Genomic DNA, 17,914 nt, shown 5'->3' on the forward strand with positions numbered 1-17,914 from the left:
ATACTATTTGAGTGCGAACACACACACACCCTGAAACACTTCACAGTTATTGACAGAAAGAAAAAGGGCCCTATTATTCCCGAGAGAGCTTGTGTGTGAGGCTTCATCTTAACTTGTCAACAGTCCTTACATACTGTCAGCAGAGCAAGCACCGGTGACATGCTCATCACTCTTTACCTCGCTTTGAGTCTAGTACACTGAACAGACACGCACACATAGCGAAGATCGATAGACGTCTGTGTTGCACGCTGAAGACGGGACTGTCTGCCTCGGCCTAATCTCCGCGTCCCCGGGAGCACATTATGGGCACGTGCTGGGTGTTGACCCATTAATCTGGTGATGGTCGGATGTGTTATGTTCTCTCTCCCACGGGAGTGTGTTGTGGTGATAGATTGAGCGCTATGTGTGCGCGCACAGCAAAGAGTGATCTTCAATTCTTAGTTTGAGCAAATAGAGATCGAGGGCGAGCACTTGTGAGCTTTCTGTTTCTCACTTAGTCTCTGTCGAGCTCATTTGGAGTCTGGTCACAGATATCCCCGCTTTGTCTGACTGCCGCCTGATTGCTAAATGATCCTCGAGCTATCGCAGCGTTTCTCTCGCGAGCTCGTCCCGTCAATCTGTTTACTTTGCGCTATTTGTTTCCGCGGTTATACAGGTGTACTCAGCTAATCTGATTGGTTTGACAGAGGCTGTTAGAACACAAACACCCGCGTGTTCCAATCAATAGCGTCATTAAACGTGAATTAGCGCTAACTCAATCAAACTACCCAGTTTAGCAGCAATCTTGCTCGTTTACCATGGTTACCCGGGGAGGCCTTATCGCTAACTGACGCGTGGATGCTGCACTCCGGCTGCCCTCAGGATGGATGACAAGCAAGGGCGTAGTTTTGGTTCGAACATTGAAGCATGAACTGTTTTAGTGGAGTCCGGGGTCATGCTCCTTCATAAGGTTTGTTTGTTTGCTTATATGTTTATTTTTGTAAAATGGTCTTTTGTGCTATCATCCACACATGCAAAGTTGGTTGATAACTGCAATAAAGTCATAGCAGTTAACAATTATTTGTTTATATAGGATATATAATGAATGTTATATTATTTAGGCACTTATAGGCCATAGTTTGCCAGAATGTTCTAATTCAACATGCTGTGGGAAGTATGGGCTATTTCTTACTCCTTAACAGTTTATCAAGGTCTTAATGATTTAATCTATGCCATCTCTTGGAATATGTGAAGGCCAGTTTTTCCATCACTCATCATTAGAACCTATTTTACACATGGCTTTCGATTCTGACTTGTACTTGCTCTTATGAAAATGTGCCATAGTTCTTAACTGTAGCATTTGTTATAATAAGGCTTGCCTATTACTCATTACCAGGCCAATAATGACTTTTATTAATCTATATAGCATTTGTTATGAAAAACAACAGACTGCACATTTAGAAACAATAGCTACAACATGCCACAGTTATAATATAAATCTATAGGAAGGGGGTGTTGTACTTGCTAGTTTTGGTTATTGGGGGAAAATAAGGAGTCTCAATGGTCTCCTCTAACATATCTAATAGTGAAATTTTGCAGAACACTTCAAATGTTTTTAAATCCAGGGTATGTTTGCTGACTGCAGCTTGTCGATGTGTTGTTTGACAAAATGCTTAGTCTGGGTTATTAGTCTGTCTACGGTTACACACTGATCAATCACATCTCCATTCATGCCATGTGTCATTATATGTCAAATATGTCAGACATGGTTCCTTATGTTTCCTTTCTGCTGGTACAACCACAGGCCTCTTTCCAGACCCATCAAGAGAAGAAAATAGTTTTATAAATGCATAAAGATGACAACATGTTGAACATACATATAGAAAAGCTGTCTAAGAAACTCAAGTGTTGTGTGTGTTTTGGCTATCTTTAACTAACAAGAAACTGATAAAAAAAAGGAAATGTAGAATTTATAATTAATATATAATAATATATAATAAATCTTATGTATCTTATTTAATCTTGAAGACTATGAATAGAAATGACTCCTTGTCTCTTGTGGAGACAATAATAGTTATTCAAGCAAGGATTAAGCCTTGCTGAAATGAACATTATTACTTGCACAATTGGGTTAAACTGCAGTAGCAATGCATAGTAAGAATCAATACAAAATTAACAATAAGAAGTCAAATAAAAATGTAAAATAAAAAGTGTAGACATTTTCAAAAGTAAAAAGGTTGCTTTTAAGAAACATATCCTTCCATTTTGACCAGTAACAAAGTGCTACAAAGCATGTCAATTCCATAATAACTTTTTTCTTTTGCTGTTGCTGTGACAGCAAAAAGTATGTGGTCACCCTTTCATGCGTCCACCTACTTTTCTTCTTTTTTTTTTTTTAAGTACGCAATCAGCACATGCACTTAATTCAGCAAGCATAAACTGCATTCTGTGTGTGCTGTGTGTAGATTTGATATATTAGGTTTTAGACAAGCCCCCCTGCTCTGCCTCGTGGACAGATTCTCCTAATGAGAGACCAGTGCATTTGTGTACTAACATCATTACTGTAATTACAGACACTGATGGGGTTATCATTATCATGATGTCCATGGTCGCACACACAAACACTATAAATAATCTACTGTCGGAGTGTTTGTTAATGTAATTGATGTATATATGAAAATAACCTGCAGTTCCTGCTCTAATTGGTACATATAAAATGTGATGAATACATAACACACTACATAACTCTTAATTAATGCATGCACACTGTACAATGCTCCATTGCAGATATATATGCATCGTGTACTACAAAACATTTCTTTATATAGATTTATACTGCTGTATCTCACATTAAATCTCATTATCGCAGTAAAGAAAAAAGTCATGGTTGTAAATGACAAATCTCCTGTTCATATATAAAAATGCAATTAGAATAACAAGGGTGGAATACCCTATACAATTATTAAAATCTGAACAGATTTTAAAACCTTTTCTGACTTTGTAAATGGTATCAGAGAAAAAAAACTCTGCATCAAACACACAAAGACTGAGTATCATACACTACCAGATTTTCTAGCTGTTTCGGATGCAACTCATGAGGTGTGTTCTAAAATTTACTCAAAAGATCAAAATATCCACCCGGATGGATTCGTAGTCTGAAGCTAAAAAAAAAAAGAAAAAAAAAAAGAAGTTTGTGCCCATCATACACTATACAATTTTCTGTGCCCAGTATCCGCAGACTGGCTCTGATTTGTGGCAACTAGCTTCAACTCCAGATTGTAAACCAGGGCAAAAATCTGGGCTAAAGTTCCAGCCTTAAAGGAATAATTTGCTGAAAATCTACTTACCATCAGACCATCCAGGATGTAGATGAGTTTGTGTCTTCGCTGGAACTGATTTGGAGAAATTTAGCTGTACATCACTTGCTCACCCATGGATCCTCTGCAGTGAATGGGTGCTGTAAGAATGAAAGTCCAAACACTGACAAAAACATCACAATAATCTACAAGTAATCCACACAGTCCATCAATTAACTATGGCTTCCAGGTAAAATACAAGTCTATTATCCATAATTTTGCTTTCTCCAGTGAAAAAATAATCTCATCTGAATCAGGAGAGAAATATGCACAGATCAAGCACTGTTTACAAGCAAAAACAGTTCTAAACAAATATACAGTATTGGTGGATTTTAATGTGAGAGGACAACAGGGATGGACTTTTTCACTGGAGAAAGCATTATTATGGATTATAGACTGATATTTTGGCCAAAAGTGGTGGTTTAAAGTTAAAGCGCCTATATTGGATTTGTTTCTTACAAACACTGCTTTCACTTCACAGGACATTAATTGATGGACTGGTGTCATGTGGATTACTTGTGGATTATTGTAATGTTTTTATCAGCTGTTTTATCAGCTCTCATTCACTGCAGAAGATCCACTGGTGAGCAAGTGATGTTGCTTCATTTCTCCAAATCTTTCCAGTGAGGAAACAAAATCATCTACATCATAGATGGCCTGCGATGAGTAAAGTTTCAGCAAATTTACATTTTTGGGTGAGCTATATCTTTAAGGCTGAAATACGCCGCAATTCTTCAAAGATTCGTGGTCCGATTTACAGTCTATAAACTGTTCCTTTAACAAATCCAATATTAAAAAGAGAAAGTCTGAAAAAAAAAAATGGAACAATGGGATTAGGGGAGGAAATGACACATCCAAGTGTCTTTGTCCTGTTTGACGCCTCTCTATTGACCCTCAGTATCTCAGCAGCTCCTCTGTGGATAACAGTACAGATGTTTGCGGTGCCGTGGCGCTCAGTGATTTCCTATGTGTTCTCCCCTCCCTCCACCTTCCTTTCTCACCTCTCCTCCATCTGATATAGATTGCTGGCTGGGGTTCAGTTGCTAACTGAATATGCTATGCGTCTGTTCGAATGACAGGAAATGGGGGAATGATGATTAAAAGATGAAATCAGTTCAGCTCAACAGCTGCTGTTTGCTGTCAATTTCATTACAGGCATTCAGAAAAAAAGGATTGAGATACTTACGTTTGTTAGCACATTAGCGGTCAACTTTCATAGTAAAATGCAGCCTTAACATCTGTTTAGCTTCCTGGATGGGAAAAGGATGCTTGTAGAACAGCCTAATTAAAATGTTGAATCTCGCTAGATGGGGCTATTCGCTTAACTGAATCCATCAATGCTGCTTTCCTAGCATTTCCACATGCACACACACATAGTTTACCCTCTGACAGGCCCCTAAGCTGTGATTATCTGCACAGGCAGCACAGGGATCTCTCAGAAGCATCCTAACCCCTGCCTGCCAATAATTAGCCCAAGTTAATTACAGCCCTACTGCAGGTTAAGCTAGTGAAAATCACCCAGGAGATACCCTTACACCTTCAGGTACACACACATACACGCTCACACCTCCCGAGACCGGTTTTATGAGCTCAGTGTCCAGAGCTGAGTCCGATTAGTGTCAATATTGTAACTGACAGCTGACAACATCGGCCCTCAACACTTGCATACACACAGCAGGCGCTCGAGGAACAGGGGGGAGTACGGGACGGAAAGATTAAGAAATGGCTTCGGGTTCTGATGTACTGGGGGTACTGACTCACTCTTGTTTCCTTTGGCTGCTTGCCTTTGCCTCCCTCAGATTTCTTCCTATCTTTTTTCTTTCTCACCCCCTTCTTACCTTAACAGTTTCGACATGTGATTGGTTTCATGTTGAGTTGCAAAAACTCTAATGAAATTTTGGAAATATGGGGTGAAAGCTTTCCATTAGCATTTCCATTATTCTGCTTGGCTGGCGCAGGACCACCAGAAGTTGTGACTCAGTTCTGTAGCCTGGTTTTTTTAGATTTGATGTCAAAGACAGTAGACTACTAAAAAAAAATAACTCCATTTCACACCAGTGCTATTTCTATATAGCTATAATTTATTTTAATTTCAGTTGTAGGAATTAAGTATTTTAGTAGTTTTTTATTTAAAGCTTGAGATTTTAATTTGTAATTTTTGTTTAAGTTGTTTTTTTTACTATTTATATATGAAATGTATATAATATTTATATATTATAAATATAATATCAAAATAACTAATATGCATATATTATATTTATTTATTATATTTATTTCAGTTAACAAAAAATATTTAATTGTTTTAGTTAACAATGACAACACTGTTTCAAACTTTCACAGGAAACAGGAACTGGTAAAATGTCTCCTGTAATATAATGAAATGTCTGTAATTTATATAAATGATACATACTTTTATTTCTGCAGAATACACAGCAACTTTTTAAAGACTGTCAGTGGAGATAAATGATTTTTGGGCCTAGATGGTAGTTACAACTTCTACTAGGGCTAATGCGATACTATTATGGGTCAAATTTCACTTTGATTGATGAGGTATGATAAAAAACAAAACAACAACAACAACAAAAACGTGGGGTTACACACAAAAAGTGGATGTGAGAATGTGCTGGGTGTGATTCTACGGAATGGCACAGTATTTATTTTGTTTAAAATAAATTATTTTTGCTTTATAATCAGCAGAGGGCCATCAAATCTTTTCATGAAAACTGTGTGCTCTTAATTAGTCGCTTACTTTCAGAATATGTGTTTTTATCATGGGCTTGACAGCATCATTTTATCAAGCGCACACAATCACACTCACAATAGCTGTAAACTCTGTTTCCTCAGCGAGTCATTAAAATCATATAACCTTCATCACTCTCGTGGGAATCTGAGTGATAGCTGGCCATCCGCAACAACACAATTAACCGTTAGAGATCAGTAATGAGCCAATTAGCAATTACACACTCTATAAGAGTCATCAGTGTGTGCTTAATTCACACCTCTGGAATTTGTTAATGTTGTGTTTTTTTATTCAGCTGGCCTATAATTTCCCATTCTCAATCTCCATTCAGTCAAATTGACTTAGACATTTCTATGCATTTCTATGCTTTCAACCATTTATTCATACCCCTATCAAACTTCAAAAAGGGGAAAATGTTTAAAATACTGTGAATATTAAATGATATGATTTGAGATCACTCTATTACTAAATCCATGTTATTGAAGTGTTATGCCAGTGTGAGCCTTCACTTCTTGAAGAGTCCCCAATGACCGTATTATCCTGAATTATGCTTCTGTTCCATTGAAATGCTTCTATGTATACATCCACTAAACACACCCTCAATTAATAGCATTACCCTAAAAAAACTCTGGGGATGGCCAAGACACCCTTTACAAAACATTAGAGAAAGAAATCAACAAAGATGCACATGTATAGCTCGATGACTGCAAAAAAATAATCTTAACCAGATCTTTGGATTGTTTTCTTAAAAAAAACAAACAAAAAAAAAACATCTGTAGAACAAAATGCACTTGAGAAGCATAACACTTCTTCAGAATTAAGTTTTAAGATTTAAATTGGTTTTGTATTTGGCATTTTGTTCTTGTTTTAAGCATTAAAACTACAACTTTTTTTTTTTTAACTTGAAACAATTTAAAAAATCTTTGCAGATGTCTTATTGAACATCACTTAATATTGGTAAATTATTTTCAGTGGTTTTAAACATAAATCTCAATACAGGTAGATAAAAAAAACATTAAAAATCTTTAATGTGGGGGGGGGGGCACTTTTCTTGTTTCAAGAATATATTATTTATTTTTCTTACCCAATTGGTAATAGACATTTTCTTGATTTAAACATAACCCTAGATCAGTTTTGTTAAGTTGTTTTAAAAACAAACAAACAAACATTTGTCAAGGAAAAAAAAATGTATATAATTTCTAGAAAACAAGCCTAAATATGCTTCTCAATTTTTTTTAATATATAATTCATATTTACTGAAAAACAAGACAAAAATACATCCATTCTCCAAATCCTCATGGGAGAGCCTAAAACAATACAGAAAATGTTGTTGTAGAAGTTATCTCTCTTTTAGTTTTATTCAGCTTCAAACAGATGCCCAATTACTAATAAACATCAGTGGTCCACAATGTCATTATCTCAACAACTGAGTTTCCCCCTCCCCTCCCCTCCCCTCCCAACCCAACCCAACAACTCAGCTCACCCTGTTGACTCTTAATTAAATCCTTGGCACGCATATTTCTTTACCTCTCCATTTGCGCGCGCGCACACACACACACACACACACTCTCGCACAATGAAGTGTTGTCTTACTCGCGGGCTGATAGCTTTTAAGGGTGGGTGCTTTTATTGAGGGACCACGCTGTGGGTTTATCAGAGCGGTCTGTGAATAAATGGCTAACCCTTTTGCCCTCTCTCTTGGCCGTCTCTGTAATTCCGCCGCTTCCATTAGCTGCTGTATGGATAACGGTCATTAGCATATTTATGGTGATAGAGGGAACGTTATTGTTTGTGTTGGTTAGGAGGCAAAAACAGAAGGGGTTTGTTAAAGGTCTTGTATTCTTGTTTGGGTCAACGTTTATAGCTCAAATTATTTCCAAAGCTTCAATGGTTCACAAAGCCAGATTTACCTGAATCAAAATAATCCTGTCATATTCTATAGCACTAGATATGAAATAGCAATAATCACATTTCCTTAGCTTACTGCATGGGGTCACTGGGTTCGAACAAGATAGATGTGCTTGAAAAGCAAAAAAAGACTTGTTTTCATAAATACGTTTATTTTGTCAGTTATTTGGCTTTTTTTTTCTTTCTTGTTTTAGGCATTAAAAATAAAAAAACGTTTTTTTTGTTGTTGCTTAAAACAATGAAAAAAATATTTTGCCAATGCTTTATTGAAAATAATTTAACATTGGCAAATTGTTTTATGCTATTTTCTTAACCAATTGGCAAAACTCTTTTCTTGCTTTGAGCATAAACCTACATAATTTTTTTGGTTTTTTTTAACAAAGCACTTTGCCAGTGCATAGGTAAAAACAAAAAAACCTTCAATATATAATTCAGTTTTCTGAAAACAAGGAGGCAAAAACCGATATCCAAAGCTTCAATGGTTCACAAAGCCACTTTTACCTGAATAAAAATGATCCCTTCTATATTTGATGTAACAGTCATATCCATAACATTAGTTATAAATTACCAGTAGTCTTTAATTGCACAGAAATCACATTTTCTAAACTTCCTCCATGGGGCCGTTGTATATTATAAATTTGACACGTAATGTTTCTTTATCTTTGGTGATAAATAACTGGTTTTATTGAGGCTATCATTTTGATCATAACTTGCCACGGAGAGATGTTATTGATTGCTATTTTAAAAAACGGAGCAAGATTTTTATTTGTTTTATACCACAAATGTAAATCAAAGCCCACCCCTCACAGCACACCAATAATCCCCACCAGATATATGCTAATGCACTGGAATATTTTATTGAAGCTGTAAAATCTAAAATCATAATTTGTTAGCGTTTCATATAAGAAAACACTAAAAGACGGGCTATGAACACAAATGGTTGTAAACTAATATGTCATACAAAACAGTCAAGAGATATTCCTGTCTGTGTGAATCCATCAGGGGCAAGATATTATTCCGATTTCCTTTTTTGACCCATTCAATGCCGCTTCTATAGGGAAAAACTGCTGTTACTACAAGATTTACCACTGCTCATCAAATACTCAACTGGAAATTAGTGTCATGTGTCTCATGCAAATATCTCAGTCAATGTAAATGAATAAATTAATCTGCATCTCTTTCTGCACCATTTCAGAGCTAGTCTGGAGAAAATGTAATGCCCAGAGTTTAATTCATGTGCGACTGCAGCAAACAATATGAAGCCCAATATGTCTCGCTCATTGTATTCTCAAGTGCAGGCTTGATGAAAACAATTCATTACAGGTCATGTCCCTCACATCTGCACTGCAAAAACTACAACTTTTTTTCCATTCTCCTATTCAACAATCACATCCAAATATCATGGATATTTAGATCTAACACAGCGAGAAGGTTTGAAGGTTGTGCATTCTGACCTTGTTATTGTGCCCACTTGATTTACATGTTCGCTGGCCCCATAAGCCCCCTTTTTATGTATGATTAAAACCCAATCAGAGCAAGGCTAAAAATAAGGTCCTCATCTTTAACGCATCGAGTGTTAATGAGGAAATGCAACAAAAACTGCTCCCAAACTGCCAACAAAACGGATGTGACGCTAGCGAGGCAATGCATCTGACCGTCTGCGATACAGAATTAAAGCCTATTTAAAACATATACTCCCTTATTAATTTAGCAAGCGAGCCCAAGTGCACTGAGGTTATCGCAGATATTCAGAGTTTCATATGAGTGGACGGGTCGTTTAAAGCAGTGGTTCTCAACTAGGGGCCCTAAGCAAACTTGCAAGGGGGCCTCAAGATGACTTAAAATGATTAAAAATAAGACAAATCAAGTTTTAATATAAGCTAAAACAACTAAAAATCTAGATATTTCTTATTTTAATATATCCCCTCAACAATCGTTTCCTTTGAAAAAAGTGATTTATAACATGAAAAAGCATTGGAAATCATTAAAATGGCATGACAATTTTATAACAAAAATAAACTTTTATAGTTATGCTAAGCTCTACAATATTTTATCGGGTATAAATTTTGTGAGGTTTTTTTTTTCAAAGCTTTATTTTACCAGTAGACTTTAAGAGTCATGTAAAAGCATTGGTTAAAAAGTGAATGCCTGAAATGTCTGGAATCCTGAAATGTAATTACTTTAATTTTATTAAAATTATTTTAGTTAGTTATTTAAATCTATCTAACCCCTAGTATCTGTAAATTCAGAACGTTTTGAAAACAAATCTTTGGCATTAAAGAAAAAGTACTTGTTATGGACAATGGAGTCACACTGGTTGAGAACCAGTGGTTAAATTCACACAACATCATTGGCCCTTTCCATAATGTCATTCTAAACCTGTATGACTTTCTTTCTTCTGTGGAACACAAAATGCTGTTTTCAAAAAAGTTGCAAAGTAAATTGAGTCCAAAACATGTTGTATTTCTTGTATGTAAAGAAACAGTTGAAAAATTCTTCAAAATACAAAATGTATCTTTGTTTTTTGTAGATGAAAGAAAGTCATGCAGGATTAGAAATGACATGAAAGTGAGTAAATGATTACAGGATTGTCATTTTTGAGTGAACTATCCCTTTAACTGGTGCTTTCGGAAACTTCGCTCAAAGACAAAGAAAAAAAAAAACAGTTCAAAAGCGGTTGAATGAAATTAAAATGGAAATGTTAACACAACAGTGACCTGTTCTAAATTGACCTGGAAGAGTAAACAGGCCACTGTTCTGTCTAGTCAGCCTATATCCAATACATCCAAAAATAAAAGCTTCAGAGACAAAGACAAACAACAAGGCACGATGCAGCATCTCATTTAATCAGGGCTTTGGTCTTGTATCAATAGCATCAGGAGATACACAGTCAGTAACAACCTCAAACCCAATACAGCATATGACCTTCAGTGTCCTAGGAAAACTTTTTATTTTTCTACTCAAACAAACTTGTTATGAGCATCTTTAGTTTAACACTTTTAGCATCCTCCATTGTTATCACTAAACAAAAGCAGAGACACTGGTGAACAGAGCAGGGCACAGAAAACTTCTCTATCGATTTCTGCCTGAGAAACTCTCTAATAGGCCTTTGGCATAAAAAAATACACACATATAAGGACTCAAGCCATGCCGTGATACGCTTGATCAATGTGGCTGGTGTATGATCATTCATTAACCTCTTGGTCAGAAGAGTGCTCCACATTCTTCAAGGCTTGTATTGAACTTTTAAGCCATGTTAACTCCCACTGCTCTTTTCTTTCATTAGAGACGACATACTTTCATTAGTCCCCCCATGGCAACCAGACTGGTAGAATGCATCTGTGTGCTGGTCTGAGGCGAAATGGCCTTTATGATGTCATAATTGGTTATTGGGTAAGGTTGATGATATGACTGTAGAGCTGCTCGGTGAAGGCCTGCAGCGAGAAGTGCTGCTGTACCCGCTCTCTTCCAGCCTGTCCCATATGCTGCTTGAGTTTAGGGTCCGTAACAAACTTTCGCATGGCTTCGGAGAAGCACTCAGGGGTGGGTTCACAAAGGAAGCCTGTTTCGTCATGGGCCACAGACTCTAGTGGTCCACCCGAGTTAACAGCAATAACCGGGCAACGGGAGTACATGGCCTCAATGGGTACAATGCCAAAATGTTCATTGCTTGGAGTGTACAGTACACAAGCGCTGCTGTGCAGTAAAGACAGTTTTTGTTTGTCTGAGAAGGACCGCAGGAAGGTGATATGGTCATCCAGGCCAAGAGAGGTCGCTAGTGAGTGCAGTTCTTCGTAGTGCTCTACATTCTCAACCACACGCTCGTCGTAACCCCCTGCCATCACAAGGTGCACGCGCTCCCATTCCCCCGCGGACAGATGCTCCTTCAGGGCTGCTAATGCTTGTAGTGCCAATGGCAGGTTCTTCTTGCGTTCATAGCGGTTGATTGACAGAAAGATGAGGCGCCGTCCCTCAGGGAGTAGCCCGCTGAGGCCCTCTACTTCAACATCGAAAGTTGACGAGTTCAGAGAGGGATAAAGGACGTCGGTTTGAATCTCAGCCAGTTTGGGGAATGTCTGTTTGAAGACTCCTGCAGTGAACTGGCTGTTGACCAAAATGCGGTCGGCCATGCCTGTGGTCAATTCCTCGAACCAGTCGATGGGGCCCCGATATATGCGCTTCAGAGCAGAGCGACGCTGAGTCAGTAGTTGGTCAGGAAAATGACAGTAGAATAGGACTTTCTTTCTGTGGCGTGCCAAACGCAAAAAGGGAATACATGCTGAAACCTGAAAGAGGGAGATGGGCAAACAAAATTAACCCTTGTGGTTGTGAGGATAACGATTCTCTTGATTCTGACTGGTCAATCACAGCAGTTTGGTCTACTAAACTGTTTATTTGACCAATGTTTATGGCATCTTTTATACTGTGGTCATATATTATGTGTCTTGATGGCTTTTCTGTAGCTCAAACTGTACAGCATGGCGATAGCCACACCAAAGTTACGGGTTTGATTCCCAGGGAATGCATAAACTGAAAAAAAAAAATGCTTGCAATTCAATGTTGCTTTGGATAACTGCATCTGCGCCAAATGCATAAATGTAAATGTATAATGCATTACTTAGCTCCTTCTTCTCATATAATAAAGTAATTTCAAGTTAAAATTATTTTAATTATTATTATTTAATTATTAAAATTATAATATTATTTAATTATTATTTTGTAAACCTATTTAGTTCATCAAAAATATATCTAGATATCTTCAGTTCAAACTAACTAGGAATGTTTGCGGAGCAAAAGTTAGATATTATGTTTGGAAATGTTTCTCAATACTTTGCTAAAGTCCACCACTGAAAAATAGCAGTGCTGTTAGGCTGAAATAAAATGAAATAAAATATTGGATGAAATGTTGCTGTTGCAACTACCTAAAATAAACAAGTTTAAGTACTAAAAATTACTAAAACTGAAATAAAAATCAATTAAAGCTAAATAGAAATGTAGAAAGACAAAAACACATAAAACTTGTAAAAATATGAATACCGAAAATATAAAAATAAAAGATAATACAAAATATTAATAAATACTTTAATAGTATAAAAATAATACTAAAATGACACTGATGATTAGTAGTTAGTGTTAGTAGCATTAGTAGTTACCTGATCACAGAAAACAACATCGAACTCCTCCCCACTAAAGAGCACAAGATAGAGTGTTACATAAATCATGCGCAGGTATGCACACAGAGCATGGAAATAGCCAAACACGCTGGTGGGCAGCCAGTCACCCACACACACCACAGGCAGGTCAGGTGAAAGCGTCTCAGAGAAGCAGTGCTGGGGGTCATAGTGTGCCGTCCAGATCTGAACGCTGCATCCACGAGAGCGCAGAGCTACAGCTGCATCCACCACCAGACGCTCTGCTCCACCTATACCCAGATCAGGGTGCAGAAACACCACCCGAACCATCCTGTCCCAACCAGAACCTGTTCAGTCAAAAGGAGGTCAAATGAATATTACACCTCATTTTTAAGCTCAAGACAAAGCAAGTAGATTTTCCAGCTGCTGCTTTACAGAAATCCTAGTAATCTATCACCAGTGTTGGGAAGGTTACATTGGAAATGAAGGAAGGTTACAGATTACAAGTTACCCTTATTTAAAATGTAATAAGTATGTCGTGTAACTGTTTCAATTACTTTATTAAAGTTATGTAACTGATTACGTTTGATTACTTTTCTGAATTTCTAATGTTTTCAACTGTTAGTCATTTCCAAACATTTAAACTAGGCAGGGTTAACTTTACAGTAGTGCTCAACACCACAAGCCCAATTCCAGAAGAGTTGTTGTTTTTAAAAGTTTTGTAAAATGCAATAAAATCAAGAATCTGTGATTAGTTAATTCTCTAACTTTTATTTAATTTGGAAAAGATTTCCAAAGTGTTCACTGACCAACTTAAATGTATTTTGTAAATATAAACAAATTTTGATTTTGATAGCTGCAACACACTTCAAAAAAATTAGGACAGAGGCAAAATAAAAGTGAAAAGGTTATAGAATATCTCAATTAAACTGGTTTGAAACAGTTCACCGCAAGTAATAGTTGAGGGTGTTATGTTTGGATATAAAAGGAATATCTCAGTCTTTGCAAGCAAAGCTGGATTATGGCTCATCATTTTGTGACAAATTTCATGAGAGAAGTGCCAAACAAAAATCTAATTTCTCATGCAAAATCACAAAGAATGTAGGTCTTTCAGCAACTACCATACATAATATTGTGAAAAGATTCATGGAATCCAGAGAAATCTCAGTCTGTGTTGGGCAAGGCAGGAATTCTCAGTTGAATGTGAGTGAGCCGTCATTCTGCGGTGTTAAATATAGCCTCATGGACTCAGGAGTACTTCGGAAAACTGCTGTCACTTAACACAGTCTGCTGCTGCATCAATAAATGCAACTTGAATCTGTTACTCTAGGAGAAAGCTATACATCAATTCTATACGGTGATGCCATGGGGTTCTCTGGGCCAGAGCTCATCTCAGACTGTGTCAAAAAGACAGTAGAAATGAGTGTTGTGGTCAGATGAGTCCACATTTCTACTGGCTTCTGAGAATAATATATGTCGACTTCTCAGTCCCAAAGGGACTATCCAGACTTTCATCATCAACAGATGCAAAAGCAAACGTCTGTCATGGTATGGGGGTGCAGCAGAGCAAACGGCATGGGTGACTGGCATATGTGGTACCATTGACATGGAGGTATATAGAGAAATTTTACAGAGACATATACTGCCATCAAGATGACGTCTTTCATGGGAAGTCCATGGTTATTAGATCAAGACAATGCCAGGTTTCATTCTGCATGTGCTACAACAGTGTGGTTTCGTAGACACAGAGTGAATGAGCTAGACTGCCCTGTCTGCAGTCCGGATCTGTCTCCTATTCAAAATGTACGACCAGTCATGGAAAGGAGAATCAGACAACTATGATCACAGACAAGACTGGACCAAAATTTTTATTGCAAAACTTTAACAATTACTATCCTCAATTCCCAAACAATTAAACGTTGTAAAATGAAAGTTGATGTGACGGTGGTGAACGTGCCTCTGTCCCAACTTTTTTGGAGTGTGGTGCAGCCATCAAAAATCTAAATTTGTTCATATTTACAAAATAAAATTAAGTTGGCTAGTGAAAACATTGGATTTTTTTTTCTTTGTACTTTAGTCAAATTAAATAAAGTTTAACGAGAATGAACAAACAGGCCTATTATATTCTTGATTTGATGGCATTTCAAAAAACGTCCCAACTTTTCTGGAATTGGGGTTGTAATTACTGTCAGACTTTCAAAATCCTTCATCACTTGAATTAAGATTATAATAATTTAATTTTAAAGCACAGCCACCACAAAATCAGACTTACTTTGAGATCATTCTGAGGTTAAATACAGATTTAAAATCATAATAGTTTAATAGCTATGATAATGTTTTTGAATTCAAATCTTTGCATAGCTATGCCAGGAAGCACTGGAATCTAACAATGCCTTGGAAAAAAAGGATATACATAAACCCAAAGAGGAAATAAAACAGTTATCGAATAAGCATGTGTCATATTCTATGTACTAAACTCCTCAGACACTGGTGTCTCATATTTTAGAGCAGTCACTGCAATTTATGAAAGAAATCAATTAAATCTGTATGTGGGTGTGTGTGTGAAAAAAATTCAGATGTAACCCTCTTTGTAGTTGTTAACATTTTCATAAGTAACTGTAATTTAATTACACATTTTTCTCAGTGCCTGTAACCAATTACAATTAATTTATTTTGTAATTAAATTACATAATTCTGTTACTCCCAAACACTGTCTATCACGCACATACTTACGTTTACTTAGCTGTAAAGCTGCTTTGAAACAATAATGTGAATTTATGAATTTAATATGTATTTAATTTAATTATCTAAATTAAGTCGTTTCTTAGACTTCTATTGTTTTTATACCACTAATTATAAATAAGTTCCTAACAGAAAACATGGTTAAGTATACACACACGTTGCAGATAAAGTTAAGTTAACAATGTTTTTATCAGATGATTAATCTCGATCACATCAGGCATCTCATGTCACTGTGTTGTTACAACAGTCTATGGCTACAACAGGCCAGAGCACACACGTCTCTGCGAGCGTTCATGTCACTGGGTCACAATCTATCATAAGCTCTAATACATTCTATTATGTTATTACAGTCCTGCAACTTCAAATGTCTGCAGATATCTATAAACAAGCTGGACAGGTGAATTCAGAGCTGGAAAAAACATCAGTATTCATTCTCAATGTCATATATTTACTAAAACATAAGTCTAGACTCAGTATTTACCCTGCTCCATACTTAGCAGTAACACTGTAACAGCATAATGTCATAATTTTGTTTACACAAACTCGAATTGTGCTTACAGTGTCAGTTAACAACCAGACATAATGTTTAAAAATATCGTGTCGAGAACACACTCACCTGTACTCTTACGTTTACCGACACTAACTCAGCTGTCTGTATTAATGATCAAATATGGCTCAAAGTTCGCGATTTAGTGAAACTGGCTTCCTGATTGAGCCAAAATGTCTGCCCTACTCTGTACACATCATCCATCGCACATGACACGTCACTGCACTCCGTGGAACCGCCTTTGAGTTTCCCCAAAATAAATTCTGTAACTGAGCTAAATTTGCTGAAATTCTTTGTTTTTATTACTATCTGTTTTGACGTTTCATGTCAAATCTAGGTTCAGAAACCAGCCTAAATGTGTTAAAATGGAATGCGCTGGATCACAGTTCCGGTCAGGCACGCTAATGGTTCCTATGAGGGTCCTTTCTATGGCTGTCGTGGCCTTCTCAGTGAAACGTCATCAATAGGCTCTCTCTTGTAGTGGTCTGGATCGGCTGGAGTTCAGTTACAGAGCCAGATTCTTTCTTTTACCCGCAGGTTCCTAAACATATACTATTAAACAAAATGGTAAGTTTCTTAATGCAGCTTTTCGTAGTTGTGTTGCTTTATAATAAGTGTTTTGCGCGTGTTTACAATTATATCGGGATTGCTATCTGGTAACGTTAGCCAGTCATGCTCTGTAGTAACGTACCGTTATTTGAATAGTTAACTTAGTTCTGTAATTTAATTGCTTAGCAGCCACTTAGATTTGGGTTTTTTTTATTACTGGAATTGGGGTTTTGAATAGTATTTAGTTACGTGCCAGTAGATTTACATTCAAAGTTTATAGGGTTCGTTCGCTCTCTAGCTGCAATCACTGCATTTGTTTGGGAGTCGTGGCTCTTTTGGACCCCCACACCAACTCTTCATTCTAAATCTGGCCCATTCTCTTAGCATGAATATTAACTTTTACAATAAAGTGTGTGTTGCATTATCTCACTATTATATAGGTTTGAACATCTAGTGATCTGTATATATTTGTTTATTCAGCCTGGACCCGCAGCTAGTGCAACAAATGTTGGTGCCTCCAGCCGTTCCCCCAGTAAGACAGTGGCCCCTCGCACCGCTGGCACCTCAGCCAGACAGAGGTAAGGACCTCGCAAGAACAGATTTGTTTGGGTCTTAATTAGTGTTGTCACGGTACCAAAATTTCAGTATTCGGTACCAATACCAGTGAAAATACACCATCAAGCTGAATCAAAGAGCTTTCTTTGTATTTCTGTGATTTGTTCAGCAGACTTTAATGATATTGTTTAATTAGATATCTGTAACAGTTGACTGATGAGGCCTTAATCAGTCGAGATGCACCGATTGTAATTTTCTTGGCCGATTCTGATTTCCGATTTATTTATTTTTTTGTAAGTGTGACCTGCCGATTCTGATTTTTTTAAATATAATTGACAGCATATACAAACAAAAATATATGCAAATTTCAATGCAAAAAAATTCTTTGCATAATAAAATAAATGAA

The 17,914-nt window shown here is 36.9% G+C and overlaps 2 protein-coding genes across 2 annotated transcripts in view; one reads left to right on the forward strand and one right to left on the reverse strand.

Annotated features, from left to right (window-relative positions):
* Positions 1–10,808: 10,808 nt before the first annotated feature.
* LOC107657723 (alpha-1,3/1,6-mannosyltransferase ALG2-like) lies at positions 10,809–16,748 on the reverse strand. The gene is made up of 3 exons (XM_016445944.1): positions 16,474–16,748; positions 13,137–13,462; positions 10,809–12,269 (listed from the first exon to the last, which is right to left on the reverse strand). Exons 2-3 carry the CDS (start codon positions 13,443–13,445, stop codon positions 11,370–11,372), a joined length of 1,209 nt encoding a protein of 402 aa, XP_016301430.1. The 5' UTR covers positions 13,446–13,462; positions 16,474–16,748; the 3' UTR covers positions 10,809–11,369.
* A 122-nt stretch (positions 16,749–16,870) lies between these two features.
* LOC107657724 (protein transport protein Sec61 subunit beta-like) overlaps positions 16,871–17,914 on the forward strand; it is a 12,574-nt gene continuing 11,530 nt past the window's right edge. The window contains exons 1-2 of the mRNA XM_016445945.1: positions 16,871–16,971; positions 17,434–17,531. Of these exons, the coding sequence (XP_016301431.1) occupies positions 16,969–16,971; positions 17,434–17,531 (101 nt within the window). The 5' untranslated portion in view covers positions 16,871–16,968. The remainder of the gene's footprint in view (positions 16,972–17,433; positions 17,532–17,914) is intronic.

Source organism: Sinocyclocheilus anshuiensis, unplaced genomic scaffold (assembly GCF_001515605.1).
Source record: "Sinocyclocheilus anshuiensis isolate Anshui unplaced genomic scaffold, SAMN03320099.WGS_v1.1 scaffold43, whole genome shotgun sequence".
Lineage (NCBI taxonomy): Eukaryota > Metazoa > Chordata > Actinopteri > Cypriniformes > Cyprinidae > Sinocyclocheilus > Sinocyclocheilus anshuiensis.